Raw genomic sequence first — 15396 nt, 5'->3', positions numbered from 1 at the left:
CAGCATTAACAGTGCCCCTTTCACTACCAAATGTATTCTGATTTAGATAAAGACCTATAAAGACACTTTAGCTGGAAAGACATTAGATATTATTTGGCACAATGCGCTCATTCACTTTTCCATTCAACCTACGTTTACTAGGCATCTACTATGTAGCTAAATAAGTCCTTATATTCTCACCAACATTTCACATTGCTTCTTTGTTTCCACAATCAAAACATAAAACAGCTAGATGGATTTTCCCTAAAGTTAAAATAAAATATACAGTGAAAGACAAACTAAGTATAGAAGAGAGCAATCAGAACCTTCTATAAATAAGAAAATATAAATCAAGCTTATAAAAAAGTTATAATTTTTTTAAGCTATGTAAAACAAAATACATAAAGATATTCACAACTATCAAATAAAGGAAAGCTTTACCTGCTGCCCTGTAAAGTATTTTAGGTTCAAAAAAAATACAAGGATTTTTATCCTCTATGCATGACAAAAGAAGTCCCTTGGCCTGGAAAGGGCTTCTGGGTACAACCACCTGCAAAAACAGATTTTTTAAAGACAATTTCAGTACAAAATGTAGCCCAGTAAACTCACTTATAAAGGGTTGATATTTCGGCAACTAATTGTTACTAATTATAGAAATCTTGTATTTTTAGCCTAATTCCCACTTACTATAAATTTTACATGTTGTCCCACCCCAAAAAAAATCCACCTGTTAAACAGGTATTTATCAGATGTTCACCATATTCTGGTAACTAAGATATTGTTCTTCTCTTAAAAATCTAAACTTGCAGGGCACCTGGGTGGCTCAATCCGTTAAGCATCTGAATTTGGGCTCAGGTCATGATCTCACAGTTCATGAGCTGGAGCCCCGTGCTGGGCTCTGTGCTGACAGCTCAGAGCCTGAAGCCTGCTTTGGATTCTGAATCTCCCTCTCTCTCTGCCCCTCCCTGGCTCAGGCTCTGTCTCTCTCTCTCTCTGTCTCTCTCTCTCTCTCTCAAAAATAAATACTAAAAAAAATTTTTTTTAAAAAGCTAAACTTGCAGACACATAATAAAAGGAATCTGCAAAAGCAAAGTAGTCAGTATCTTCTAATACTCTGCTGATACTTTCAAGTGTAACTCTTCTCTAATTTTAATATATGAAAATCTCCTCCTTTCCCATGAATAATAGGGTCTTCATTTCCTAAGTGGAAAATAATCCACTGAACTTTATGATCTGGGCAATAGAATGTCCAGTTACATTGCAAAGCTGAAAGAAAAGTGTGGATACTGCCCACTTCCAGTCGAGAGGAAAGGGCTCCAGGATCTTTTTTTTTTTTTTTTTGACGTTTATTTATTTTTGAGACAGAGAGAGACAGAGCATGAACGGGGGAGGGGCAGAGAGAGAGGGAGACACAGAATCGGAAACAGGCTCAGGCTCTGAGCCATCAGCCCAGAGCCCGACGTGGGGCTCGAACTCACGGACCGCGAGATCGTGACCTGAGCTGAAGTCGGACGCTCAACCGACTGAGCCACCCGGGCGCCCCTCCAGGATCTTCTTGAGAAGGACTTTGACAAGGAAGAAGATGATACCAGCAGGTGGCACATGTGTTAAATGGGCCAAGCACTCCATGTGGATACTACTGTTCATAGCAACCCATGAGGAGGCTGCTATTATTTTCCTCAATTTAGAAAGAGAGAGACAAAGGATTAAAAGAAAGACCAAATAATCTGCCCAAAGTTACACTCTTTGCTACCCCAGGGATCCTCCCACAGTTTTGAAACCAGAGCCTGAGGTCTTACTACACCACTTTGTCCCCAGTCACAAACTTAAGTCTAGTTTTTAATGACTGTTCAATAACTGCATAAATGCCAGTGTTACAGAGGAAGAGTTATTAAAAGAAATCTGAGTTTATCTCAAAGACTCAATTAAGATTCCTTGAAACAAACTACATTTGGCTTTCAGAATCAATTTCACACTATTTTCAATAGAAGGATTCTGATTTGAAAAACTAGCACAGGGGCACCTGGGTGGCTCAATGATCTCACAGTTTGTGAGATGAAGCCCCATGTCGGGCTCTGCGCTGACAGTGTGGAGCCTGCTTGGGATTCTGTCTCTCTCCCTCTCTCTCTCTCAAAAATATAAATAAACATTTTAAAAGATAGCACAAATCTCACTATTTTCTGTAAAACAGAACACATTGCTTACCATAATACACAATGTCTTTATGTTCCTACTTTAGTTTCTCTTCGTCTGCTTTCTTCATGTGTTTTTAGCATTTTGTACTGTTTTCATTTGGTATTAAAAAGAAAAGAGAAAAGAGGGAAGCAAAGAAAGTAGGGATCGAGAAACAAAAATCTATTCTAAAAAATGCTGGGTAACCATTTAAACTATAAATGTGAATGAATGTTCAGCTCGAGCACAAAAATACCTCAAATACTTCAAATGTGGCTTCTGTCCCAACCTACCACTTCTAGCTTACATTGAAAAATTATGCAACCTCTACTCAATTGAAAAAACAAAAACAAAAAAAAAAACCTTTATGACTTTGCTCTGGTAGAAAAAATAAAAATAAAACAGACACATGTTTACAACCAATTCATGTTATCAAACTCACACACAGCCCTAGGCAGACATAGGAGTTTCTATCCTGATTCCCTGGAAAGCTCTTGCAAACAGAAATCGAAAAGATCATGGAAAAAATTACGACATACTGGGGCACCTGGGTGGCTCAGGTCATGTATTCACGATTTGTGAGTTGGACCCCCACATTGGGCTCTGGGCTGTCAGCGCATAAAGCCTGCTCGGTATTCTATCTCCCTTTCTCTCTGCCCCTCCCCCACTTGCTCTTTCTATCTCTCTCAAAATAAATAAAAATAAACTTAAAGAAAAGAAGAGAGAGATGCTTCAACCTTGTTTGATCAAGTATTACTTTACCTGGACTGGAAAACACATCTGGATAATAAAGGTTTTGTCTTAGAATGAAGCAAAAGTCCTATCCCTCTGACTTTCAGGCAAATATGCATGCACTAAACAGATTTATTAAAATTAACCCAGAATCACTTAAGTGAGAAAGGCCCATTAGAAAGAAACAGAGCTTTGAAAGAGGGGGAGGATACACCAACTATGTTCATGGTCTCATTCTTTGAAGTCTGTGAAATTAATGTCAGGGTTAAGCCAGTGCTACTTCAATAAGAATATTCCATAAACCTGGGAATTGGATAGCTGATCTAAAATAAATACTCTCTTTCTAAAAATAAAACAAAAATTCACATAAATTCCATAAATCCTGTTTGCTTTCCTCTAGATAAGCACATTAGTTAACGGAATGAACCAAAATGGAACTATCCAACAGAGATCAAATGTAGCACACAAATGAGGATACCTTGATTCCTGGGCAGTGAGCAAAAAAGGCTTCAGGACTCTGAGAATGATAAAGAGCCCCATGGCCGACGCAGCCCCAAGGGGCCCGGATGGTGAGGCTTCCACAATTAAAAAGATCTCCAGAGCGATAGCGGTACTTGGCAGCTTCATTAACAATCTGAGGGGGGAAGAGAGGAAGGATGGGTCATGAGGAGTCCTTTATTCCCATCCATATCCTTAACCATTTTATCAGATCTTTAAATATATGCCCATAACAAAATAACTTGTAACACATTAGCTCTAAGACAACAACAACAACAAAATTCCCAAGATCAGAGGTGGGAAAGTGGAGGCAAAACTTCAATACTTCCCCGAACTCTGTCTAGGAAATGTTCAATTATAGTAAAATGAAATCCTCCCACCTGATCAAAAGCAGGGAAAATGTAATCTGCAAACTGAATTTCCGCAATGGCGGTAGCCCCAGTGACTGCAATCCCAATTCCAAATCCAACGATTCCTTGTTCACACAATGGGGTGTTGAAAACTCTATCTTTTCCTAATAAAAAGAGTATGACAAATGAGAGTAATGTAATACACAATACAAGTGAAAATTCAGGGAGTAAATGGTGATGGAGAAAAAAGCATAGAATAGGTGAAGGAAGTAGAAAATAACTACCAGGTGCCTGGATGACTCTGTCGTTAGGCATCTGACTTTCTGACTTTGGCTCAGGTCATGATCTCACACTTTGTGAGCTCAAGCCTCCCATTGCATGAGCCCAAGCCCCACCTAGGGTAAAAACACTAGCCACACTGTATCAGGTGCACCCCACTTCTCTCTCCCTCTCTCTCTTTTTCTCTCTCTCTCTGTCTGCCCCTTGCTCACTTGCACCTTCTAAGAAAGAAAGAAAGAAAGAAAGAAAGAAAGAAAGAAAGAAAGAAAGAAAGAAAGAAAGAAAGAAAGAAAGAAAGAGGGAGGAAGGGAGGGAGGGAAGGAGGAAGGAAGGAAGGAAGGAAGGAAGGAAGGAAGGAAGGAAGGAAGGAAGGAAGGAAGGAAGGAAGGAGAGAGATGCCTGGGTGGATCAGTCAGTTAAGCATCCGACTTTGGCTCAGGTCATGATCTCGCGGTCTGTGGGTTTAAGCCCCACATCGGGCCCTGCGCTGACAGTTTGGAGCGTGGAGCCTGCTTCAGATTCTATGTCTCTGTCTCTCTCTGCCCCTCCACTGCTCATGCTTTGTCTCCCTCAAAAATAAATAAATGTTAAAAAAAGTTAGAAAGAAAAGAAAAAAGAGAGAAAAGAACTAGCATGATAGCTAGTTTAAATGAAAACATAATTATATTAACCATAAGTAATCTTAGTGTTTCACTTGAAAGAAAGGTTGTCACTCTGGGACAAAAGAAAGCAAAACCCAAGTACTTAAAAGAAAACACTGAAACAATAAAGGTAACAGTAAAGTCCTAAGTAAAAAGGAAGAAAGAAAACAAACAATGAATATCCTAACCAAACAAGTTGGTGTCACCACAGGAATCACAGACAAAGTAGTCTTAAAGGGAAAAGGCATTACCAGAGATAAAGCCAGAAAATTCATACTATTAAAGGGGTCAAGTCACAAGGAGGACGTAATTCTAAAGTTATACTCATGAAACAACATGGGCTCCAAATAAATTGGGAAAACTAACAGAATGAAAAGGAAAAATAGATAAATTCCCACTATGGCTGGAGATAGTACTGTATCCATCTCAGTAACGGACAGAAAAAGCTTACCAAAATATAAGGCAGGACTAGGTAAGATTTGAATACAATTAGCAAATACGACCTGACATGAACAGGACACTGCACCTGACAGCCAAGAATACAAACCCTTTCTGAGTGAGCAGAACACTGACATTCATTGACCATAAACTGGGCTATAAATCCAGCCTCAAGAAATTTTGAAGGAAGAAAATCATACAGGGTGTGTTCCCTGAGCATGATGACATTAAGCTGGAAGTCAATAACAGAAAGAAATAGAAAATCCTATGTTAGAAAAAAAGTTTAAATATGTGTAAGTATTTGTGGCTCAAAGAAGAAATTATAAGGAAATTATAAAGTATTTTGAAATGAATGATAAAAACTATGTATCAACTCATCGAGGTTCTGAATTCAATAATGGTAGAGTAGCTTTTTTAAGTTTATTTATTTATTTTGAGAGAGAGAGAGAGAGAGAGAGAGAGAGAGAGAGAGAGAGAAAATGCACTCAAGTGGGGGAGGGACAGAGAGACAGGGAAAGAGAGAATCCTGAGCAGGTTCCACACTGCCGAGCCCAATGCAGGGCTTGAACCCATGAACCGTGAGATCATGACCTGAGCTGAAACCAAGAGTCAGACACTTAACCAACTGAGCCACCCAGGCGCCCCTAGAGTAGCTTTTTTCAGACTAATCCTCCCACATACATTATAAACTCTGGACAACATATAACAAATAACTACTTAAAGGCATTGGAGAGCCAAAAAGCAGGCCTACACCAAAGAGGGCTTAACCTTTGAAAGAAAGGAAGAGCAGTGGACAAACAACATTTATAAGGCTTGTCCCCTGAGGAGATTCCCCATTCTCTGTGACAGGGGACTACCAGGATTCAGACAAGACAGACTCAGTCTTTATTATCTCGAGATATCCGAGAACTGGGTCCAGGGCCACCACTGGTAGAACATTGAGGGACTAAGCCCCTACAAGAAGAACACTACATAGGAGCACCCCAAAGTCTGCACATAAACTCCACTCAAATCTTTGGCTGACCTCTATGGCTGCAGAAGACTCCAAGAGTCCAGCAGATAACAGCTGGAAGTGCAAAGAGGTGAGCAGAGATTTGCTCTACCCACTAAGGAGAACACAGAGTTTGGAGTTTGAGACTCTTCAAATTAAAAAGCCTGATAAACACTTCAGGCTTTCCATTGAAACCACAAGGTACATGTTGCTAGTGTTCAATTCTCCTTTGAAATTTCACTACCTCTTGGCCAATATCAGCATTTCATGAAAAATCCTCATTTCAGGGAGCTGGATGGACACAAGTAATGACGAGTCTGGCCAGGTAACCCAAAGTTTGTGGACAGATGAGGGATTCATATTTCAGTTCTGTAATCGAGGGATACCAGTTCTTCCTGGTGCACAGAATTCACTCTCAGCTCAATCATGCCTTCTGAATATGAACCATGAAGAGGGCAGGTGTTGGAAAACGCCAGGCAGACACATCCTGTAGTTTGCACTCTGAAAGCAGCTGCAGAGACTTCAAAGCATGATTCATACTCATCACAATCTGTGACTATCTTCTGAAATTGTGACCTCTATCGCTCATCAGTTCCCTATTTGACTGAGAAAAGCTTGATCATTTCTGAAAATCTGTAATTCCACTGAACTAAGAACAATTCATTAGTAGAAAATGAACAAAGATTCCAGGTGCCTCCAGTGGAATCCACATCCCTGGAATAACTGAGCCACCTTAACCAGATGCAGTGTTCTTATTTATTCCCTGCTGCTTCAAGTTCCCTGGATTCAGGTATTTTTCATCTCAGCAAATATAGCCTTTTTTTTTTTTCTGCTAGAAGGTAGCAAAGTTGAGTTTCTCAGAACCATTACTCAAAAACATGCTTGGTCTGAGGAAACAGCTTAATTTAACAACAGCCACAATGACGTGAACTAAAATCTGTTCCTATTTTCTCCCAGAAAGGTAATGATTGAGGGTAAGAGCACAGAACACACGTAAAATGCACAATACTGATGACTTCCTCTATGGGATAATGCAATTAACCTGATAAAAGGTTCATACACACAGTATCCCAATGGGTAAATTAATACATACAGGTATTGCACCATGAGCCAAGACAGATCTGGTTTTCAGTTCTATCTCCACCAATTACTAAACTCTCTGTGGTCCAATTTCTTCTCTGTAATGGAAGAATCATGATACTAAAAAGATTAAAATAATTAACATACTTATTGAAACATTTATAAGTATTGAATATTGTAGGGACTCTATTCTAGATGCAGAGAATAAACAAACAAAATAGAACAACCCTATCCTTGTGTAACTTACATTCTAGTCAGAGGAAACAGACAAAAACAAAATAAATGAGTAAAATATATAGTGTATTAGATGAGAACAGTAAAGCAGGGAATAGGTAATTAGAAGTAGGAGGCAGGACTACTGTGATTTTAAATAGGAGGATCAGGGAGGCCCCACTGAGAGGTGACATATACAGGAAGAGCTGAAGGAATTGAGAAAGTGTACTGTGCATATACCTGAGGGAATAAAATGTTCTGGGCAGAGAGATTAGCAAATGCAAAGGTCCTGGGGTATGAACATTTTTATTACATCAGCAGAAAGGTAAGAAGTCCAGAGTTCCTGATCTGGAGTAAGAGAAATACTGGTAAGAGATGAAGCTGAAGAGTAGAGAGGGTGGGATGGGAGGTGGCACAGGGCAGACAGGGCCTTGTTGATCACTGTAAGCCCTCTTTTACTAGGACAGTGAGTGAATCAACAAGTAGATGAGGGAGACAGGAAGCCACTGAGCAAAATCATGCCATTCTCTCAACTGCATTCCATCTCTTTAGCTGGTATTTGGTGAATAGCTTCTAACAAGGCAAGAGGGACACAGCAAGTCTGATTACAGGATACTGCAATAATTCCAGTTGGGAGATGATGACACATAATTGCAGAAAAGGTATGAGACTGTATATAGTCTAAAGATAGAATCAAAAGGATTTGCTGATGAAATGGATGTAGAGTATGAGTCAGAGAAAAATGCCAAGGATGATTTAAAGGCTTTTGGCCCAGGTCAAGCAACCTGAAGGAGAGAGTTGCCCTTAACTAAGAAAGGGCAAACTATGAAGTATGTTGGGATGAGATATCAGGAGTTCAGTTCTGGGGATGTTAAATTTAAGATGCCCTTAGACGTTAAGGCAAAGCTATCAAATAGACTGTTGGATACAGGAGTTGAAAGTCTTCAGCATAAAGATAGCACTAAAAACACAGGACTGGATGAGACTGCCAAGCAAATTTAAATGAGTACATAGAGGAAAGATCCAATGTTAAAAAGACAAGAGGTGGGAACTAATATAATCAAAATTGAAAAGAAAAAATAGCCACAGTGTAGAGGAAAACTAAGAGAATATGCTGGCTAGAAGCCTCTCCTAAGAAGCGAGAGTAATCAACTTGTGCTGTTTGTTACCAATTCAATGTGAAACGAGGGCTGAGAATTGTATGATATTGACATTAGCAGTATGTGCAAAGTAGGAGGGACAGAGAAAATAAAAACCTACATCCAGAGGGAGCAGGAGAAGAGAGATTGGAGACAATGAGCAATGATCATTATTTGGAGAAATTTTGCTGTAAAGAAAAAAAAAGGAGTCATAACTAGCGGCACAAAAATATGGTATCAATAAAGGGAATTTTTTGTAGGACAAAAAAATAAAAGTATATTTGCAGGCAGATAAAAATGATCAATAAGAAAGGAAGAAATAGTTGAGAAAATTAATGAAATGGAGACACAGAAGAACAACTGGAACTATGTCTCTGATGGGAAGGAAGGGGTCTAGTATAGAGAAGTTAACAGGAACCCCTGCATTCAGTCAGGGTGCAAGAGGAAAGTATATGGGCACTGACATAGGTACATGAACATGTGTTGGGGTAAGAGCTTGTCAAAGTTCTCTCTTTATTGCATCTACCTTCTTGGCAAAATATGAAACTATATTATTAGTAAAGAGTAAGGACGGGGAGGCAGTGTTGAGGAGAGAAAGGTAGGAAATAGTCATCTGGGAAAACGGAGGAATGAATGGACCAAGAACATGCAGCACAATGGGAGGTAGTGTAAGTATCCCCTGGAGAGTACTAGTCTGTAACTAAAAGTGACATCAGCTACAAGAGGACTTTTTCCCCCAGCAACCTTCTGCTTAAGATTGAGGGTTTATAGATTTTGGAATACTAACCCTTTATCAGACATGTAATTTGCAAATATTCTCTCCCATTCTGTTGGTTGCCTTTTAGTTTTGTTGATTGTTTCCTTCCCTGTGCAGAAGTTTTTTATCTTGATGAGGTCCCAATAGTTCCTTTTGCTTTTGTTTCCCTTGCCTCTGGAGACATCTTTAGTAAGAACTTGCTTTGCCTACGTCAAAGAAGCTGCTGCCTGTGTTCTCCTCCAGGATTTTGATGGTTTCCTTTCTCATATTCAGGTCTTTCATCCATTTTGGATTTATTTTTGTGTATGGTCTAAGAAAGTGGTCCAGTTTCATTCTTCTGCATGTTGCCATCCAGTTTTCCCAACACCGTTTGAAGAGACTGTCTTTTTTCCATTGGATATTCTTATCTGCTTTGTCAAAGATTAGTTGGCCATATAATTGTGGGTCCTTTTCTGGGTTTTCTATTTCATTCCACTGTCTTGATGACTACAGCTTTGTAATATAGCTTAAAATCTAGAATCGTAATGCCTTCAGTTTTGTTTTTCTTTCTCAGGATTACTTCAGCTATTTGGGGTCCTTTGTGGTTCCATACAAATTTTAGGACTATTTGTTCTAGCTCTGTGAAAAATCCTAGTGGTATTTTGATAGGGATTGCTATGTAGATTGCATATGTAGATTGCTTTGGGTAGCATAGATATTTTAACAATGTTTGTTCTTCCAATCCATGCTCTTTAATTTCTTTTTATTCTCTTCAATTTTCTTTCATAAGTGTTCTATAGTTTTCAGAATACAGACCTTTAACCTCTTCAGTTAGGTTTATTCCTAGGTATCTTACGGTTTTTGGTGTTATTGCAAGTGGGATCAATTCCTTGATTCTTTTTCTTCCACTTCATTATTGGTGGATAAAGATGCAACAGATTTCTCCACATTGATTTTATATCCTGTAACTTTGCAGTATCCAAAATCTATAAAGAACTTATCAAATTCAACACCCAAAAAACAAACAACCCAGTTAAGAAATGGGCAGAAGACATGAACTGACACTTTTCCAAAGAAGACATCCAGATGGTTAACAGACACATGAAAAGATGCTCAACATCACTCATCATTAGGAACAGACAAATCAACCACAATGAGATACCACCTCACACCTGTCAGAATGGCTAAAATTAACAACACAAGAAACAACAGGTGTTGGCAAGGACGTGGACAAAGGGGAACCCTCTTGCACTGCTGGTGGGAATGCAAACTGGTACAGCCACTCTGAAGAACAGTGTGGAGGTTCCTCAAAAAATAGAGCTACCCTAAAATCCAGCAATTGCACTTTAAGGTATTTACCCCAAGGATACAAAAATACAGATTTGAAGGGATACATACACCCCAATGTTTCAGCAGCATTATCAACAACAGCCAAACTATGGAGAGAGCCCAAGTGTCCATCAACTGATGAATGGATAAAAATGTGGTATATACATTCAATGGAATATTACTCAGCCACCAAATAGAATGAAATCTTGCTATTTGCCATGATATGGAAGGAGCTAGAATGTATTATGTTAAGGAAAATAAGTCAATCAGAGAAAGACAGATATCACATGATTTCACTCATATGTGGGATTTAAAAACAAAGCAGATGAACATATGGGAAGGTGAGGGGAAGAGAAGAGAGGGAAACAAACCACAGGAGACTCTTAACAATTAGAGAACAAACTATGGCTTGTTGGAGGGAGGTGGATGGGGGAGGGGCTAGATGTATGATGGGTATTAAGGAGGCACTTGATGGGATAAGCACTGAGTGTTGTATGTAAGTGATGAATCACTGAATTCTACCCCTGAACCCAATATCACACTGATAGATAATTGAGGAGTTAGCTACAATTGGATTTTGTCAAGCAAATAATGACATGGAATTTAAACTAGGTATAAAGGGAAGAAAGGTCATCAGGAAAGTGAGATAAAGTGACAAGGTGGTAGAATGCAGGGCTTTTAAGAATAAATAAGGTCAAAGGGTTATTGAATTACAGGTACTAGAAGCAGTGAGCTGGGGAGGTCAAGGTGGAAGTCTGAGTTGGAGATGCTTTAAATTGAGATCTTGGAGGGACCTCAGTTACTGCAGGTCAGGTCGTACATAGAATGGATAGCCCTGAAACACATGAAAATTTGAAATCTTTATCCAGATGATAAATAAAATCTAAGACCGGTTGCAATTCCTAACCCTCAAAGGCAGCTTGCATCTAATGACACCATAGTTTCTAAGCTTAAGCAGAGCTGCAGGGAGGAGGCTTCATCAAAGTGCTGTCAATCAAGCTGAATAAATGTTCTGGTAGGTAGCCAGTGGCTTTGATTTCATAAGAAGGAAATAACTATCCCTACTTCAGTGCCCAACAAGCTTTGACTAGGTCAGAAAAAAAGGAAATACTATCTGAATTACTTCTTTCTAAACCTTAAATAACAGAGTAAAGTTCAATTAACATTTCAGATAAACTTACAGCTACAGATACTACAGATACTTAGAAGAAAGGACATTCATACAACATGCCATCTTCTTCTTAAGTTTTGCTACCTATGCTTAAATTTTAGGTTCTCTCTTTGTATAATTCCATGACCTCGAGTCCACACAAACATGGGTCTAGTAGATTCCCAGACGTTTGATCATTTAAATAACTGGCACATCAATATCTCATATGTTGACAAAAATCAGGGCATAAAGTTGTAGCACCACTTTATAATAGTTTTCTTCTTTTGTAAAGGGAACATGATTAAGAAGTTTCACATCACTGGCAGCACACCAAGACATTAAAGATACTGTCCACCACGTAATGTCGAATATCAAAAGAAAACCAGCAGATGGCTTTTCTAGCCAAAGAAACACAAGTAGACAGAACTGAGTCCACCAGTGAACCCTGCTCCCTACCACAACATTGAGGCCACAACTAGCGCAGAAACAGTGAGAAGAGTGCAAAGAAACAACGATTAGAAAAAAGCAGCACCAACCATGGGTTAAGGCGACAACCAATGACCTCCTGGGAGGTTACAGAAGTCACTGAGTACCTCCATCTGTTTAGTGCCCATTTTTTGGAACCCAGAACTAGTTTCAAATGAGCTTTCCTTGTGAACATAGTGGTCCTGCAAGTTATTCAATCTACCTTGTGTAGAATTAAAATTTTTATTCCCATAAAACTTCTGAAAAGGCAGCTTTAAAACTGCCCATCTCTGAGCAACATGATTTCCTTAGGACACAAATCTGAATAGGTGAGAGTATTCTTCCAGAAAAGAGATCAACTCCATAAGGGAAACATGAGTCCCAGATTTCCTGAGCAAAAGGGTAAATGAGGACATGAAACATTCGTGACGAACTACAAAATAAACCAGAGGAAAAGCCATTATAGATACAACTTTGGACGGGGGTGGCAGGGGGCAAATAGGGTAGATAACATATCGCAATAATTTCAGTCACAGACTTTTTGGAGTATGTTGTGATGTTACATTTTAAAGTTTGCTGATAAAGACTTTGATAAAGATGAAAAGCATTTACTTCAGGGTCAAGAAAAATAAAAAAGTTAATCTAGAAGATCACTGCTACCTCTTAAAATAAGTAGAAAAGTAAATAGAGTATTCCATTCACCAGAAAAACATTTAGAGAATAAACATGCAAACAAATTTTTAAAAAAGAAATACTAAGTAGAATGACTATACAATTCATGGTCCAAACTGTAATGTCTAGAAGTGTTATGGATACTAAAAATAATTATCAGATGTTAATTGATCTCAACAGGCCTAAACTGAGTAGTCTCAGGAAAAACAGAGCTGTTCTGAATAAACCAAGACTTATAGTCACTATTCTTAGAGTTAAGTAATATTATCATCCCTATAAAAATAAGGAAAATATAAAGCCAAGTGCTCACCTTAGCCATAAGTAATCTACCATGTATTAGCATCCTAAATTAGGAAATTCATGATTCAGAGCTGGAAAATTAAAAACTGAATTGAATAAGCCATTCTACCACCAAGGTAGTGGTCACAGTTTACTGTCCAGGGCAGCACCGTGATGCCTGCAGCCCAGCTCCCCAGGCATGGAGAACTTGTTGCCCTGCTTGCTGAGAATGCTGTGGGCAAACAGACATCAGTGGTCAGCCCTTACAGGGGCTGTATCAACTGTAATAAACTTTCTAGCTCGAGGTCATGCTCGGTGGCCACCATCCAATGATTAATAAGTGTGACAGTATAAAGGCCTGGTCATTTCAGCACAATTAGAAAAAATTGAAAGGGTCATTATGACTCTAGAGATCCCACAGGGTTTGCCAAGGTGGTCCTAGGACCTCTATCACTTCCGGACATCTCCCTCTGCCTCATCCTGCTTTGACTTGAAAGTAACACTATATTTACGGTTCCAGATGACTCCAGGTTCTAAGGTTTCCAGATTTAGGAAGTTCACCTGTATTTACAACGATCTTACAATGTTTTCCAAATGCCTCAGGCAACAATGGGTAGAAAGGGCTGTTTGTGAGCCTTATCCTATAGATTCTACCTCTTTCTCAGAATACTCTTGGCAAAGAGATCTGAGTCATTATAATGGGTGAGAGGAAAATTAAAAGATGAAAGTCAATCAGGAGCAATTACATATGCTTAGTAAATGTTTACTGAGTGAACAGATGGAGGGATGAAATGCAAAAGTCCCTTTGTCATCGAGAAGTCTACAATTCTGGGAGCAGATCCAAAAATACCCACAGATTCGACAATCAGTTCCAAGGATTCAATGACTAGATTAAAAGTTGTAAGGTCCTTTCCTGAGAACACAGACTGCTTCCTTCATCTTTGGACATTCAATAGTATCTAGTACAATGTCTTGAATTTACTAGTCATTGAATATTATTACTTGAATGAACAGGCTTAAAAGACCCATCATGCTTGGGTTGAAAAGGCATTTAAGTCTGTGGCAATCAGAATGTAGTAATGTCCCACCAATTACTGAAGACACGTAGATATGACATCAAGGCAAAAAGAAATCTCGTTGAAATAGACATGTACTAAGTAACATATACATGAAATTTTTTCTTTTAATATAGAGTAGGAAAATGAGACCACAAGGAGGGACCACTCAAGCATAAAGACAAGAATTACACTCAATTATCTCTATCAAGTACCAGTTCTTAAACATGGCAACAACTAAAAAATATTTAAGTAGGTGAGTGAATGAAAAAGTGATCAAAATAATATTAAAATAAAAATGATAGCCCAAGTCAGGGGAAATTATAAAATCAGACTAGATCATAATATCTTGAAAATCCAATTATCCACACACAAAATTAATGGCTTATTTACTTCATCGCCATATTTTAGTGGCCACATCTTAGAGAAATAAGTTTTGGAAATTGACAGAAAAGCAAAAGAGTTAATTTTAAGCAACTCGTCGAGACTCACAGGGTAACATCTGGCTGAAGGTTAGCCATTATGATTATGATAAAATAACGGTCAACATCATAGACCAAGCTTTCTCAAACCAGTACTAGATGGACAACTTGGTTAAAAGAAACATTCGCTTGCACTCCTAATGTCAAGTTCAATCAGTTTTATTATGTTATTTTAATACATACAAAATTAAACTTAGTATTTATTGCTCTGATAAAACAAAGACAAAACAAATTTATAAATACAAAAACAACTACATAACCAATAAAATTCAGATTAACAGAAAAGACAGAGTGTAACAGACCATGGTTTCCTGATAAAATCACAGTACCAATGTACTTTTAGATCTTTCTTTTTTTTTTTTTTTACTGTAATCATTCTAATGGGGAAACAATGCCCTTTCACTTAAAGTTACCCTACAAAATGGTATGTGTGACCTCATGGCTTTCTTTACTAGGTTAAGATAATCAGACTTACTAAATAAAACCACCCGCAAGCATTCCTTGAATGATAATTTTAAGAAAGCTGCTTCAGGAGAAAGTTGTTATCACAGTCATATCAAAATCAGCATTAAATGTGTAGCTATTCAATTATTGCTGGAATCAGGTGAAGAAAGTTCTTCAGTGTATAATTACTGATAAACTTACTGCTAGTGAACTACTGAAAGGTATGTATTAAAAAATGGAATCTGTGAAACTCATCTGACTCTAACTTGAAT

At 38.4% G+C, this 15396-nt stretch overlaps 1 protein-coding gene across 4 annotated transcripts in view; it reads right to left on the bottom strand.

Annotated features, from left to right (window-relative positions):
- Positions 1 to 15396, bottom strand: part of BCKDHB (branched chain keto acid dehydrogenase E1 subunit beta) — a 209378-nt gene that overhangs the window by 152528 nt on the left and 41454 nt on the right. For all 4 annotated transcript variants that reach the window (XM_003986336.5, XM_006931864.4, XR_002157239.2 and 1 more), the window contains exons 4-6: positions 3762 to 3895; positions 3362 to 3517; positions 421 to 529 (exon numbers count right to left, since the gene is read on the bottom strand). In XM_003986336.5, coding sequence (XP_003986385.1) covers positions 421 to 529; positions 3362 to 3517; positions 3762 to 3895 — 399 coding nt within the window. The remainder of the gene's footprint in view (positions 1 to 420; positions 530 to 3361; positions 3518 to 3761; positions 3896 to 15396) is intronic.

The sequence above is a fragment of the Felis catus genome, chromosome B2, assembly GCF_018350175.1.
Source record: "Felis catus isolate Fca126 chromosome B2, F.catus_Fca126_mat1.0, whole genome shotgun sequence".
Lineage (NCBI taxonomy): Eukaryota > Metazoa > Chordata > Mammalia > Carnivora > Felidae > Felis > Felis catus.
This window is presented reverse-complemented; position numbering and strand designations above follow the sequence as displayed.